Source organism: Platalea leucorodia, assembly GCF_965183815.1.
Source record: "Platalea leucorodia genome assembly, chromosome: 6".
In the NCBI taxonomy this organism is placed as follows: Eukaryota; Metazoa; Chordata; class Aves; order Pelecaniformes; family Threskiornithidae; genus Platalea; species Platalea leucorodia.
Genome location: NC_138828.1, coordinates 73,005,494 through 73,021,420, shown reverse-complemented (window position 1 = coordinate 73,021,420; position 15,927 = coordinate 73,005,494). Strand labels below are relative to the sequence as shown.

At 37.1% G+C, this 15,927-nt stretch overlaps 1 protein-coding gene across 16 annotated transcripts in view; it reads left to right on the top strand.

The window, feature by feature from the left end:
- JAKMIP1 (janus kinase and microtubule interacting protein 1) overlaps positions 1–15,461 on the top strand; it is a 108,544-nt gene extending 93,083 nt beyond the window's left edge. For all 16 annotated transcript variants that reach the window (XM_082314823.1, XM_082314824.1, XM_082314818.1 and 13 more), the window contains 4 exons: positions 5,677–5,742; positions 8,470–8,514; positions 11,016–13,086; positions 15,354–15,461. In XM_082314823.1, coding sequence (XP_082170949.1) covers positions 5,677–5,742; positions 8,470–8,514; positions 11,016–11,048 — 144 coding nt within the window. In that variant the 3' untranslated portion in view covers positions 11,049–13,086; positions 15,354–15,461. The remainder of the gene's footprint in view (positions 1–5,676; positions 5,743–8,469; positions 8,515–11,015; positions 13,087–15,353) is intronic.
- The last annotated feature ends 466 nt before the right edge of the window (positions 15,462–15,927 follow it).

The following is a 15,927-nucleotide window of genomic DNA, read 5'->3' as shown; positions in this document are numbered from 1 at the left end:
CATTGACTTTAATTCAGTTTTAAAAACTGTATTATCCCTTTTTTTTTGCACCTTTGTACAAGGGATTCATGACAATAATGAATTTGCATCTAGGGTTATCTAGCCTTTTGCTGAGTTTGGATGTATTTGGAAAACAAAAATCTCTAGGGAAATTATCCAACTATCAGGAAAACTGAGCTGTAGGTTCAGAGACACCTGAATTGTCCCACATAGGCCAGCTCAGGCAGCATACTACCTATAAAGCAATGCTTCATGTGAACTTAGAGACTCCCCTTCTGGAGGAAGGTCAGGACTGCTGGGAGTAATAATGTTGCGTAGTCCCATCTTGGTGTCTTAGCCCTCTGTTAGTTCAGAAAGGAAGAGCTGACTTGTCTTAATTTCCCTACCAGTACTGGAAGATACACGCTAAAGGCAATTGCCATCCAAGTTTACCAAAGGGAAGTAATTGCTTAAGTGAATAATTGAACTTCAAGAAGTGTATCCTGTTTCTAGAAAGATGAACTTCCCATCATGAGGTGAAAGGAAATGAGGGTTGTAGGAAATGAGGGTTGTGAGCATTTAGGAGGAATCTTCTGCACATTAGGAATCTTCTGCTGAGAAAAATGTTTAATCTCCTGCTTTTGGGCAATTTGACAGCCCTTTGTGTTTGGGAGCTCTCCAAGCATTGGATTGAAGAGGAAGGGCAGTATATGATCACTGCAGTCAGTGAATATGCAATTTATACAATTGGAAATGACTGATGGTAAACTTCCCTTTTACGGGTCTGTTCAGTAATGTCTTACATAGTGCCATGTTATGGGTGCTTTAGCAGACTTTCAGTCATATGCCTGTCTTTGCACTATAGACTTCCAAAGGAAACGTATGCTTTAGCTGCCTGAACTTTCTGGATGTTCTCTCCCTTACCTAATTGTTAGCATTTTTAGGCTGTCCATCAGGGTTGTAGCTGTGCCACCTACCTTTGTATATATAATGTATATGTAACTACTACTAAGAAAAATTTTATAATGAAACTTAAAAGTCTGTTCAAATTGCAGTTAAGTAATAAGTGAGGAATATATTGTAAGTCTTTAGCGTTTTTGTTCTGTAGCTGTCTGGAAATGCAAATGGATTTCACAGCTGAGCCCCATGCCTGACAGCTGAGGTTGCTGTTCCAGCCGTAGCTTGGCCGGCAGAGCCATCTGCTGTTAATGCAGACAACAGGAGGGCCCTTTCAGCCCCTGCTGCTTTCTGTCTGCTTGCAAGCACTTACTCAGAAGTGGCAGCAAACTTCATTGCTAGTGGAAGGATGATTTATCAAGTAGGTGCCTGCCATACTGAAATGGATGCTTGTCTAATCCTCTTTCCAAAACTCGGGAGAGCTCCATGTGGGTGAAGGTAGTAACAGGGAGTATTTACAAATCTACCCGTCCATCATCATAAAGTTTTGTGAGGTTTTATTTGCTATTGCAATAAAATCAATGACAGATTAGTATTCATTGTTTTGGCAGGTTGGTTTTGAATGTGGTTGAGGTGGACAGCGCTAAGAGCCCATGTCCCTAACATTTGCACTCTTTTTCATAGCTGCAGTATCATTGCACTATTTTTGTCTGACTGTGGCTCTTTGTTTGCCTACAGTAATTCCTTTGTATGGCCCCATGATTTGACAACACAGTGTTAGTCTCATGAATCCTGTCAGTCCCGAAAAGGTGCACTCGTGACTGAGGGGCAGCTATTAATTGCAGGAACATAGGAATTGCTAGAACCCAGCAGAACACCACTCACTTTGTCCCTAATCCTCGCTCTGACTGTGACCAATGCTAGGGGGTTTAAAGGAAACATAAGCACTGTTAGATTATCTATCCGTGTCTTCTGTCCCTTCCTTTTTGAAAAATGAGAATAAACAAAAGAACGGCCTGTGCCTTTCTTCTCAACCAAGATTTCTCAATGTTTTCATAGCAAGATAGTAGATTTTGTTGCTTTCTCACATAGTCTTTTGTGCAGTTGAAAATGCTCTGGATTTACCCTGCAAGGTTCCTGAGAGCCTTGTCAAGGATAGAGCTGAATGCATCTTTTATAGCACAGCTGTTATAACTCTGTATGACATAGTAGGAGAAGCTTGGCTTGCTGATCGTCGATTTATGCCCTGAAGCATGCAAGTAGGTAGAATTTCTTGATAATAATAAAATAGTTCTGCGTGATTTGTTGTCACAGTTATGCTTTTGCAAACATAAACAAATCAGAATTCATTGAAAGCATCTAATCAAGCGTTGAAAACCTGAGGATGAGTCCACAGCTTCTTGATTGCTAATTGTTGCAAATAAAAGGAACAGTAGCTAAAGATGTAAATGCTTATACTGCATCTCAGGCAGTCCTGCCTTTGGTCTTAATTAGTATGTGTAATTTTCGTGCAATTTCCTTCTCGGTAGTTTAATATAACCTTTGACTGAGGAACATCTCTTGCTACTTCTAGAAGATGCTTTTTTTGTTAAAGCTAGGATTATTGCATGTAGTTTACATGTATTTTTTAAAGTCATATTTTGGAAATTGTTATCTTTGTATGATCAAGACAATGCTGTAAACGCAGATAGGTACAACGAGGGAGAATAATTATTTTTATGTGTTAAATACTATATGCAGATGTAAATCTGTTTTTTGCTGCCAATATATCGAATATATATATATATATATATTTAAGGCCATCTCTGCAGCTAAATGGAAAGAACTGAGTTAAATCAGATTTTTCAAGATGTATAAATAGCTGAGCTAGGCTGGTTATCTTCCAGTGCTGACCCTGTGCAATCAGAGGATATTGATGTGAATAGCTACGCCCACTTCATCCTCCTGGATAATCCTTCCTACAATACTCCAGGGGAAAGCAAGTAAACAACCCCAAGCTTTGATACCTGATGGTAAATTCCAGCTTGCAGTTGTGTTTTAGAACAAATTCTGACCTGTCTAGGTTTGAACTCTTAATTTCTGTAATAAAGAAGCTGGTTACAAAATCTTACTCATTTGCATCATAAATCTTCTGTCACTATGATTTCCACTCATATGAGGGGAATACTAGCTATTTAAACACTAGTCACCTGTCTTCAACATATTATCCTTAGGTGGCAAGTCTGGACACGTATACATGTAAATATCTGCCCTACACTATATCCACCCTGTATAACTGCCTTACTGACATAAATCTAGTTGTTTCGAGGTTTTTTTGGTAGACTTTCACTGCTAAGAAATTCAATCCTATGTGTATTCCCTTTTAATTGCTAAGTTGTCTTTGTATTTAAACTGATTTTTAGGAAAGTGTATATTTCTTCACCTTAAAACTATCTTTTTGTCTCACAAAATTTAACAATTATGATGGGTTATGGGTGGAAATTGGAAAACAGAAGCCTCAGCCCTTTTTTTTACAACTGTTCTGAATAGCTGGAGAGAATAGCTGAATAGCTCTAATCTTTTGAAAAGATTAAAAATTCATAAGGGAATAATAACATCTCAATTTGTACTTAATTAACTGAATTCCCAAATCTGAAAAATGCCATCTTGTCCTAATTAACATGTTCTTTTAGAAAAGAGCACTTGCTATAAACCCTGAGGTGAGAAAGCCATTAGATGTTTGAGGGCTTTTTTGTTTTCCTTTTTTTCTGGAGGAGAGTTCTCAGCAGATATTGAAAAAATATCTCACATGATAAATCTTGAAGGTGAAAATGGTATTTTAAAATATTGCTTCTCTCCACTAATCTCACCATGGTCAACTTTTATCACAGAGCATAGCAGGACCCCCAAAGAATTGAAGTCTGTCACTCAGCTCTGGGATGTGGTTGTAAGTAGCAATCAGCATAACTAAAATGAGTGGGAGAGAAACAAGAGTGTAACCTGATGGACCAGAGATCTCAGAGGTGATTACATCTGCCTGCTTCTCATCCCATGGCTTTTTACAGTGATTGTAATATTCCTGGTACATACAGTATATGAAGATGATTGCTTGAGAGATAGACTTGCCTTCAGCAGGAAGCAGATGAAATATAAGTCAATTCAAATGCAATAGAGGAAAAGTGAAATTAATACAGCTGTGCTCGGGGCATTTGTTACTGCCAGCAAAGCTGCATGCCCTAGCGTCACGCGAGGCTAATCTGGTTTGTGCTTTTATATTATCTGGGGAAATCTCTGAGCAATGCAGCATGATACAGTGGAGGTTTTGATTGACTTATTCTGACTGCATAATATTCAAAACAGTCATTTAAACAAAATCTTTTCTTGTAAAACAGCAGCACCAATAACAAAGCTATTGCTTGTGACCTGTCTGCAATATTTGTGTGGAGAGTCGTATGCCCTAACGGAAGGTGAACTGCAGGGTGGATGTACCTCATCTTTGGGGTAGCTCCAGGTTAGATGTGAAATGTTCAAGCTGAACTCCATAGTTCTCAAAACCAATACAAAATGGTCATTGGATCAGCTGCTGCCTTGCTGCGACTGTCCTGGGCTACCATGAGTGTGGGGCATTCCCTGCTATTTGAGGTCTTTGAATTGAATGCAGCTAATCAACTGTTGATGTCAGTTGGTCACACAGGTTTATAAATAATGACTGGATGTTGTTTTGAAAGAGATACTATTGTTCAAATCAATTTGGGAGTAATAAAATAATTTCGGAGTGGTGCAGCAGCTGCTACATTAATTTTATTGGCCTATGTATAGAAAGTAGACTGGATGATAATTTCTCTTTTGAAGTTCAGGAACTGTTAATAACCGTAACTATTGTAGGCCAGGCAAAGGTCAGATAGTTAATCCTGAAAAAACGCTGATAGTATAAAGCTGCTCCTTGATTCCCAGTGGCTGCTAGTAGGAGATGCCAGGTTTCTGCTGAAAAAAAAAAAAAAAATTATGAACCTATTTTATCTGTAACAAGTACAATATACTAAAAGTGTAATAAAATGAATCTTCTTAATGTAGAAGCCCAGAAAAATAAGAAAAAAAAAAAAAAGGAAAAGAAAAGAAGAATAACTTACAGAAAGGAAACAAGAGGACAGAAATAAAATAGGATATGTAGACCCAACAACAGTCATATTTTTGGAGAACCTTTGTGGAACTGAACAAGGAAAATCCTTAAAATTATGGAGAGCTATGCTGAAGGAGACATTCCCTCTGACTCTGGTGGGAGGTGGCTCTGGTAACAGGCTGGAGCTGAATCTCTGGATGGTGTCTTGGTGATGATCTGAAAATCTGTGTGCTCTGTTTTCCTGCTATGGTGTGACTATGCCAGAAGCATAGTTATGTTTTATAGGAAATGAAAATAGAGAGTTAAAATGAAATATAATAGTATAATCTGCTGACTGTCTAGGTAAGTAGAAAAACTTCTGACAGTTGCAGAGAAAGAAGCGGTGTACTTCTAAGAATTTTGGTGCTAATTGGAATGTGCTAATTGTGTGTATATGTTAAAATTATGATTAATGAGTGGTGATGATTAGGCTTCCTGGTAGTAAACATGATGTTCTAAATGTGCAGCTTGCTTAAAATGCCATGGTTTCACGGAAACGTGGAGCAATCCTGCCATGAACATGCCTAATATAACTGTAAAGAAAGTGTTACATTAATAATGGCCATTTGTTCCCTTATTTTTTAAACTCTTTCTTAGCTTTTTGATTCATATACTTTTCAAATTAGATATAATAATTTCCACTTTGCTTTTTTCTGTTCCAGCGAATTCGAGAACTAGAAGATAAAATAGAACTTCAAAAGAGGCAACTCAAAGAAATTGAGGAAAAGGTAAATAAATGCCTGGGCAATGCCAATGGATTTTTTTTTTTCTGTACTAATTTATTTTTCTTTGTTGCATTGATGTTAATAGTACTTAACATAGTATCATTAAATCTATTTTAAAACAAGAAAGATAAAATTTGAGTTCAAGTCATTGATGCATGAAATGAAGCTCCGTACCTAATCTGCTCAAAATTATTTGCTGTCTGGGTTTTCTATCAAGTACAGAAAGGAATCAAGGGGTCTGGAAAGACACTAGACTAGAAAGGGGAGGATTTGCTGTGGTTTAGATCAAGAAATGTCATAAAGATTTGTCTCTGACAGAAGCAGTTAGCTGATACCTGTTCTTCGGATAACACTGCTTTGCAAAACTTGCAAATATTGAAATTTTTAAAAAAAGTTAATAAGGTGCATGTGGCAAACAGTGCAAAACAAATATTTCTTGCTTTAAGATAGAAACAAGTTCCAAATTAATATCCCAAATCCAAATTTTCTCATCTTCTGAAGCAGCTCTGACTGAGGCTTAAGACAGCAAATGTGTTTGGGTCACTGTGGTCCCAAGCAAGAGATGGCACAAGGTTCCTGGACTGTGGGCTCAAGTGTTTCCCAGATCTGTGGAGTTTAGGCTGTTCTGCAGGGCATAGGCTGGCAATGGAGCTTTCTCTAAGCTCTAGCAAAGTGTTTTAGTTACGTTGCTTTTGTTAAACCAGTGCCTAGATCCCAAGATGAGTCACATCATCTCACGTTCATTTTCTCCAGTACATATGTGTGCAAACCTGCCGCTGGGCTGAATGGAGAAGTTAGGGGAGTTTTCAGTTATTGTTTTTTTTCTTTTGGGATCAGAACAGGATAAAAGAACAAAAGGAAAGCATTTGGAGGACTCTGAATGGGATTTGAAAGAGGTCAGTGGAGTTTGCAGAACTGAGAGAGGCTTTGAGGAGCAGTGCACTGGATGTGGGAAGGTTTCTTCCTCACCCTTCACTAATCTCACCGTCCCTTTGGCTGCTCTCAGGACGTGGCAGTTCCCCCTCTGTCACCCTCTGGGGACGTTGCGCTTCTAGCAGCTACTCCAATTCCCTCAGCAGCTTCCTTGGACCCTTCTGCTCCCACAGTCGTTGTCTCCCCTCTGCAGTAGCTCGTCCTGCACTTTTTGAACCATGATATCCAGCTGGGTTTGTGGAAGAGCCAGGAGAAGAGCTGTGAGGAGCTGGGCTGTCTGCAGCTGTTGCTAATTGTCACTTTACATCACCCCCACTGCTCCCTGGCTGGGGCTAGTCTGTCTGTACCCATCGGGGAGGCAGTGGTCCCCATTTCCACTAGCAGAGAAACACAGGCAGTATCTGCCCCTTAAAGGGCTCTTTTGGTGCCTTTGCCCTCTTCTGGCCCGGACCTCTTCTGTACTTGACAATGTTCCTGCCTAGCAGCTAGTGATGTCTAAGATGCTACAGTTAACTCCTCAAGGTAGAGAAACCTTGAGGGATAGGTGATATCTCTACATGTTAATTATTGCAAATATTAGTGTTTATCCACCTATTCTAAAACATCAAAATCTCTAGATGTTGCTATTGCCAAAATGTAAGCCTTTAATCATTACCATTACAGTTTACAGAGTAGGTATTGGATTAGACAGACTACTAATTTTGAAAATGGAAGTTAGCATTATCTGTGCTGGTTCATCAGTGCAATGGATGGGAAAAATATTCGAAAGGAACTGCTTAATCACAAGCTTAGCAGAAAGCTGGTAATGAGGTAAAATGATTAATGTTCTCTTTGCCTTAACATTACATTAGCAGGAGACCTCAAAAATGCTTCCTCATTTTCTGTTATCCTTCAACTCCTGGGTGGGTGGAGGGCTCCCTGTATCTGTATTACATTTGATTTTTTTTCTCCTTGGGATTAAATCCCATTCTGAATTTGACAGCCCGAAGGAAGATTGTGTTTTCAGAGAATCAATGAATGATATACTTCTTCCTCATTGTTCTTCTGAAGGTTTAATATGTCAGTGGGTGCAGACTGATACCTACATGCCACTGATACTAAGCACAATAATTTCTTGTGGAGAGAAGTCTTCTGCTTCTGAAGGAAGGGCAGTATTTGTAGCTGAGCCTCATTGCTGGTTGCAGTTACTGTGTCAGGAGTATGGCTTTTTATTTTCCTTTAGAAATTGAATCAATTTTTAAGTTTTATGTAAAGTTCTGTCAAATCAGAACATGAGGATGACAAAATTTTTGCCCTATAGGTTCTTCAGCAAACTGTCCTGCAAACGAATAATGTAAAATCTCAGTTTTGTTCTACAAGTTGATACATGAGGAACAAGTGCTGTTTAACCATGTCGTGCTTTTCTCGTAACTGATTCTCTACCATTTAAGTTGCATTTAGTTTGTACCCTTGGCTTGGCAAGTCTTGGTTCAGGAAAGCTTTCAGGTGTGTAATTACTTGTTTAACTGAGTCACAGAGCCAAACCTAATATTTCTGAAGTTACATGATCCACAAATGTTACCATTTGTAAAGCTGCCGTCAAATACTGAATTTTGTACCATTACCCCTTTTTAGAGTAAGATTGGTATACTGTATCTCTCTTTCAGATCAACTCAATTAATATTGATATAAGACTAACTGCTGTAATGTCATTGGATTTCATATTACATATCTTACATCTTTTTTCTTTTCTTTTTTCCTCATTTTCTTTTGATCTTATGTTATAGTTTTTGTTCCTTTTTTTGTTTTTTTCACTAGCATTCATTCTGTGGCCTTGATGACACAACTGAGCCAAGACGTGTGGTTGGTATTCTTTATATTTCTTTGTACTCAATTTTTAGCTCTTAGATTTTGCCACGTTTTGAGAATCGTCTTCATAAGACCCTGAAACCTTGGGGGAGGGTATACTGGTTTTGCTTTTACAGAGAGGAAGTCACCTATAAAATCTGACTTGGATGCCTTGAGTTACCTTTCTAGACTTCTGCAGAAAGTCATTGAGTTTTCAATGAGAGATGATTTTGTATTCTAAGATACTGACTGCCCTAACTGCAGTGGGTGCTTTTCAATTCTGCAGAGCAGGTACATTTTGTCTAAAAGTTCAGGTATTGCTGTAGGATCCTACCTTCTGTCATGCAGGATGGAGAGGTGGTGAACACTGTTTGGTCTTCAGTTTTGTTTTCTAAAAAGCCCTGTAAGCATTACCATCCATGCAAAAAAGGGGTTCATTTTACTTCCTCAAGATCCTTGAAGCCAAAAAATAGCTTAGGAAATAATAACCTAATTTCCCTTTTATGAGGTGATGTGAAGGTTGCAATGTGATTGACCCTCCATGTGCCCATGCAACATGGAAAGGGCGAGGATAAGAAACCTCCGTGTCTCCCTGGAGACACTACCATCATTCCCACTATCCTTTCCACAGTGTCCTGGTCCTTTCAGCTCAATGCAAAAGACAGAATGAATTTCTTCAGCTATAACAGGAGCTATATTGGCAATGCTCACCTTTCACACAGAACAAGAGGGAAATACAATTTAGAAAATCAGTCCTAGCCCTCTTCCCTGGATCAATGCAACTTGCACACTGCCTTTCAGTAAGGATGGTAACTCAACAACCTAACTGTTAGAGGATTAAGCTATGGTTTAAAACTATTGAATATTTACACAGTCTTTCTGTTGTTGCTGTTGTTGTTTTGTTTTGTTTTGTTTTTCTAACTGAAAATACACAATGTTTTTACCTTTACAATTTTTCCAAGTATTTTCTTCTTTGGAATCTGCTGTGAATTATGTTCATGCAATCTCCTTATAGTAGGAGATGTGGTTAATCAACCTCTTTGACACTGCTCTCAAGTACTGTATGGTGAAGAAGTATGATGACAATAGGTACCCAAAAAACCTATTTAATTTACCTTACATTAAACTTAAAACACAGTATTTTCTTCTGCACAGATCACAAGTACTTTTGAAAAATCAGACCTGTATTATCATGGGCTCTTTTGGGGGTTTATTCAGCTCCCAGTATGTTCATTTATCATCTTTCTGTTCATGCTCTTGCAAACTGGCTCTGGTATTTCATTAAGAGCATTGCTGCATATGTTTTATATTTTGCAATAAAATGATGGTAGATGCATATGGGTGAAATGTAATCCAAGGGTATTATAGATTTTTTACAAGTGCAGTAGCTTTCTTTTGGTTGCTAGATGAGTGTTGAAAATTAGTTGAAATTGAGCAATATTTTTACAGCATTTTGAGCGTTCCTTTTGAAATTTCCTTTATTTTGTCAAAAACTGAGCATATGCTTATGGAGATGTGTTTGAAGAAAGGAGAAGCCTTGTGGTACACTATTCACCTTACTACGGTTTGAGTTGTATTTTTTGTTCTGTGGAGATCAGAAAGTATAGATGCTATTTTCGTTAATGTAAGTTTGAAAGAGTAATGTTAAAGGAAGCCACTAAATTATTGTCTTTGAGCTTTATCCAGCTTTTTTACTCCAATCCCAGTTAGAGGTGCTAACATCTGGTTTAACATATTTGTTTATAAATACTGTGAAAAGTATACTGGCCAAGTTAAGAGACACTTTATAAACATTCTATAAGCTTAGTGAGATCAACAGCATTTTTAAAATTCCATTTAAAATATTTTGAAATACTGTTAGTTCAAAAACTTTTATGAATTCAAGGCTTAGGCCTGATCTATAGGCTTCCATGCTGATATAGCTGGTGGTATTATGGGTCCTCTCTGGGGAAAGAAAAAAAAAAAAAAAAAAAAAAAAAAAAAAGGTATAATTAGTCTCCAGAAAATACATTGCACTGATATAACCTGCTAATCTTCCTGTTAACAGCAACAATCTAAGCAGTTAAATTCAAGGTTGCTGACAAGCATTTTGAAGGGATAACATGGGGGTAATGGCTGTATAGCCGTATAGCTACTCAACTCTCACTTTTCTAGGAGTGCACATCATATTGTGGTGCGAGTGTGGAGGGTAATTTCCTTTAACTCATCTTGCCAGAGGTGAATCTGTCTCTGATTAATGTAACACAGCAAAGCCTGTTTTAAGAGACTTAACTATATTTGGACTCTTGGACATTGTTCATTATTTCAAGGCAAACCAAATGGTTTACTGACAGTAATTTTGATTCTTGTTATTTTGAAACTAATATAAAACTTTTAGAAAGAGATTGTGGTATCTGTGAATTTAGGGCTGGATGCCAACACTTATTTCTAAATTCATGTTATCTATCTAAAGCTCAGCAGACTTTTTCTTTTTTTGTTGGTTTTGTTTTCTGTTTTTGTTTTTGTTTCGTATACAGGCTATTAAAAGAACCTATGGAGTGAACAGCTGAGTCCACGTGCAAAAATATAGAAAATATTTATTGAGCAGCTTTAAATTGGTGCATTTTTTTCATAAAACAGTTTGCATAATACTCGAAGCTGCAAAATATTTGAATTTAAAATTAGAGATTTTTTTAAAGATATAGCTTCAAGCTGGAATGATTTGATAATCAAATAAGGACCAGCACATCATAAACACTGAAACAAATCTAAACAGAATTTACACTCTCACACCAATCAAACACTGGAAAAAAATACAAGTGCAATTACTGGCTGCTATGTGAACTGTTATCTACCAAATGGTTTTCTTACAGTACTGAGATCTTTGTCTCCATACTGCATGCTTTCAACAAACGTGGTTTGCATTTCACCCAGGAAACACAAAATCTCCTTTTTAATATCTATATAAAAAAGCTAAGTGTTTGACAATAAGTTCTTTATAGTAAATAGCTGACGGGAAAAAAACTGTTCAAAGTTGGAAACAAATACAGATTTACAACCCCACAGTGGTTGAAAGAAAACTTTGAAGAGGGTAAGAACTGCATGGGAGAAATGATTTTTTGAATGTTTCTTGAAAATTGAAGCAATAACTTGTAAAGATAGCACTGGGAGAATGGAAGGTCCTGAGGTGGTCCAAGAGGTCAGGAAAAGAGAATGCATGATGCGCTGTGCTCAGTTATCTCTTCAAGAAGAAAGAAGAAATGGGTGTGTAGATGAATGTGATAAGCAGAGAAGTAGTTGGAAACAAATATTTTAAAATCATGGCATCCTCCTAGGTAAAATAAAAAAATGTTGACATTAGCTACCAGGAAGCAAAAATGGCACAACCTCAACAAGCAGAGGTAGATAAACAGTCAAGGACATTGACCACCTGAACTGCAAGAATAATTTTGGGCAAAGCACAGATTGAAAAAATGAAAGTTGACAAGAGTTGTTTAAGATGGAGAATGGTTAGAACATTCAAAAAGGTTAGGCTTTTCTTTCAAAGAGGGAAAAGCAAATCGTTGTTTCAGAGCTGGAAAAGCAATATGAAGAAATAGATAATTTTAATTATTTCTGGAATGTTGAGGCAAGCTGAAAATATTAAGAGCACAATATTAAAAGATAACCTTCTCCTCGCTCATATTTTCTTGAAAATCATCTTTGTGTTACAAAGGCTACATAAAAAGCTACAGAGAAACAAGTCTGCTCCCATGGACACACTGAACTCCAACATGGACGTAGAGTGGAATAAGATGGTTGCAATAATACATCAGATAAAGTGGAAATGATGATTGAAAAAACCAACATAAGGCAAAGAACAATCAAGGCAGCACGAAGAAAGCTGAGGAAAAGACTTGTCATAGCAACTGAGTATCTCACTGTTGGAGGTGCAGGAATCAACCTCAAAAGAAGGCAGTTTTCTCAGATAATTTTTAGGCTCTGAAGTAAGACCAAAAATGTACTCTTCACAAAGAATCACCAGACAAGATCGTTTACCCACTGAACGAGCTGAAGCACTCCACAAGATTAATTCAGTCAGATGCAGCAAACTGTGGCTCGTGTGAGGGTCTGAATAACCCTGTTTCCTGGTACAAAGCACAATTTAAATTGGAAACAAGGATCATGCAGAAGTTTGGAAAGCCGATCCCCAAAAGAATGTGTTGCTGACAATGTGTTGTTCAAAAGGAACAAGCATTTAGAGAATGTGTTTTCAAATACAGATTTTTCATGGTTTAGTTAAAGCTTTTAGCGGTGTGATGATAGAATGTGGAAAAATGAGGTTTTCACTGCAAAAGAAAGGGTTTTGGCATTACTCTGAAGAGAAGGACCAGAACTGGAGATAAACACAGCTTGGGATAATCAAACCAGCTGCTGATGAAGGAGCAGAAATTGGAAAGTGTGATTCACTTGGCAAAGAAACACTCTTTCTTCTCATAGACATAGTTTTGCTCATCACTGCTTTGGAAAAGAAACTATAAGCACAAACATGGGATGGGTCAGAGCATGTGGCTGCAACGGTAAGCGCACAGCAGAGACAGAAGATGGTCTTGTTACAAAGCAGAAAAGGTATGAGCAGTTTCGTTTTTCTATTTTTTTATGTGTTACATTGTAATTTACATGTGACAGTTTTCTTAAAGAAACTGGCTGATTTGGGTGACATTTTCCACGACATTCATGATATTTTTATTCTATGATGAGCTAGCAGAATTTGTAGTTTTGGAAAACTTTCCAGTCTTGCTATCCATTGCATATTGATATTTATTGTAGAGCTGGGAACAGATATGACCATACTCAGTCCATGCAAGATGCTGAGCCTGATTTTCACTTTCTGTGACACAGGTTTTCAATCATCTCTCCCAGCTATATAAGTGAAAAAAGAAACAGTAAGTTTCTCGTTTCTGATATCAGTTGTAACAGCTTTCCTGGTTTTATGCTGAAGTACTCAGTAGTTTTCAGGATGAAGCATCAGAAGTGTAGAGGCCTAATGGATCATGAGGTTTGAGATCAACTTTAGAAACTGTTGTATTAACTTTCATTATGTCTATATCAGTGAATGAAAGTGCACTTACAAACAAGAACGTGTAATAGAAATATGTGAGTAGAAATCAGTGTAATGATTTTAAGTGTCAGTTTATTTCCCACCTGGTCCATCCTCTCCATTTTTATCTGTTGGCTACTTTCTGTTAAATATATGACTAAGAATTTTTATTTTTACAGCTTATGAGTTGGATACTAGACTGGGGCAGAGACAAAAATGACATTAACTTGGCTTCCACTGTAAATGGTTAATAAGCAAAGTAACAATATGTCCACTATTATTATATGTTCCTTTTGCAGTGGTGTTCAGGGATGCCCATTGTCAGGGAGCAGGATGTCTATTCCCTGTACAAATAATAAATACAGAGAAAACATTAGTGTCTCAAGGAGCTAAAAACCAAAGATACTGTTCCATTTGGCAAATTATACAGGCCAGGGGAGAGCCATGATTATGTTGACAGGTCTCAGGAATGCATGGTCTCTGAGAAGGGACTGGGCTAGGTAAGTCTAGAGAAGATCACAAAGTGGTTTGAACTTTGTTGTCCATTTGGATTTATACTTTGTTTGTCTTTCCACGCTTGTAGCTTTTAAATATCATGGCTTCTCAAGGGACTGAGGAGTGGCTGAATCTTTGCAGCTCTGTGTCCTTGTGTGGCTGACATAAGGCCAGTGAGTGATACAGTGGGCCAAAATAATAAAATGTTAGGTAATTCACCATATGTGTGAATAACACCTATCAAAACATGGGACAATAAGAGAAAAACTGTTTGTTTATTCTTTTTGCACTGATTTTGTGCTATTTTTTTCTCTTCGGTGGCAAAAACAAATGTTACTTTTTTCTTCTTCTTTGCCCTGTAGATTCAGCAATTGTTCACAAAAATAAAGTAAAGAAAAAAAGTAATTGCATTGTTTCCTGGAGAATAGGTCCAAACTCAGTGGCTGAATTCCAATTACAGATCCAATTCCAAATCAATACAAATGTAGCAAAAGCAAAGGCATTTCATAGACGCCAGTTATAGGGCTATACTTACTGAAGAGAGTTTCCGTAAATGAAGGTAAACTGCAGGCTGAAGAACTTTTAGAGCTATTGTTAAAAGAGGCAAAGGAAATCAACCAAACTTAGCTTGCCTTCCCAAGGCCAAGTTTAAAAATTCCCTTTAGGCATGGTTTCATAACCAGTGAGAGGTGAAGTAGAATTTCAAGTAAAATACTGAATGCAGAATTCCAAAATACCTGTGAAATATACTGAATGTTTCTCCGAAATGTTTCTCCGAAATATTCCTTTTGAATAGGAAATATCCTTTTTTAATCTTATGTCTTGAAACAATAAAAAATCATACATTTATCCAAAATAAGTACGATTTTTTTTTTATGATAAATGTACTCAATTTTATGAATTCCTCTCTTTAGTAGAAAATTATCCTCTTTTCAAAACTTTGATGCCTAATTCCTTCATGAATTAGTCTAATTGAATCTTTTATGGGGATCTCATGTGAACTGCAGCTCCTTTCATACACACTGAATTACTTTGGGACTAATGAAATGAGACTTTCTCATAAATAATAAATGTGTTCAGAATCGAGAAGGACTGTTCATTTGATCTTCAGAGGCTTAGACTCTTTTATTGCATGCTTAGACTGCAGTACATTGAGAACCTAATAAATTAGTGTTTTTTCATCATGGATCCTTCATCTGGGAGAGAACAAGAATTTTGTTACTGTATTAAAATGCCCAGTAATGAAGGATTTGATACCCTGAATTTCAATGTTAAAATTGATACTTCCTGGATTTTCCAGGAATTAGAAGATGCAAGCATACCTGATGAACAAGTAAACAGTGCTGGAGAAGAGAAATTGAACCTCAGAATAAAAGAGCTGGAAAAGTCAGAACAAAAACTGAAAGGTGTTCTAGAGGACTACATGGAGTCAGAGTCTGTCCTAAGAAACAGGTAAATAAAAGATTTTTTTTCATTCAGAATTGATGTTATGTGAGAAATGTACTCTCCCCTTTGCCCCATGTACTGGCTGGCAAAACTAGCCAAAAGAAAGACTTTATGTCTTTAGGGTGCCTGATAAGATGCATGTATAAGTGTTTTGTGTAGCTGTCAGAATAGAAATTCAATATTCAGGTTTTTTTCTTTTTATTACTTAAATCAGATTTACAGCATGATCTAAAATCTTGTAGCAAATAACCAGACAGATTTCTCAGGATGTTTCATTCTTAAATATTCACAAGGTGTAAATTCTGCTTGTAAAATATATCCCTTTCTTTTAAGTTAAGAGTTAATTTGGAATTTTGTGTTGCAAAGAAAGTTGCTTGTTTCAGAAAGCTTCATCTAGTTTAGTGTGTTAATGCTAATCATTACAGTAA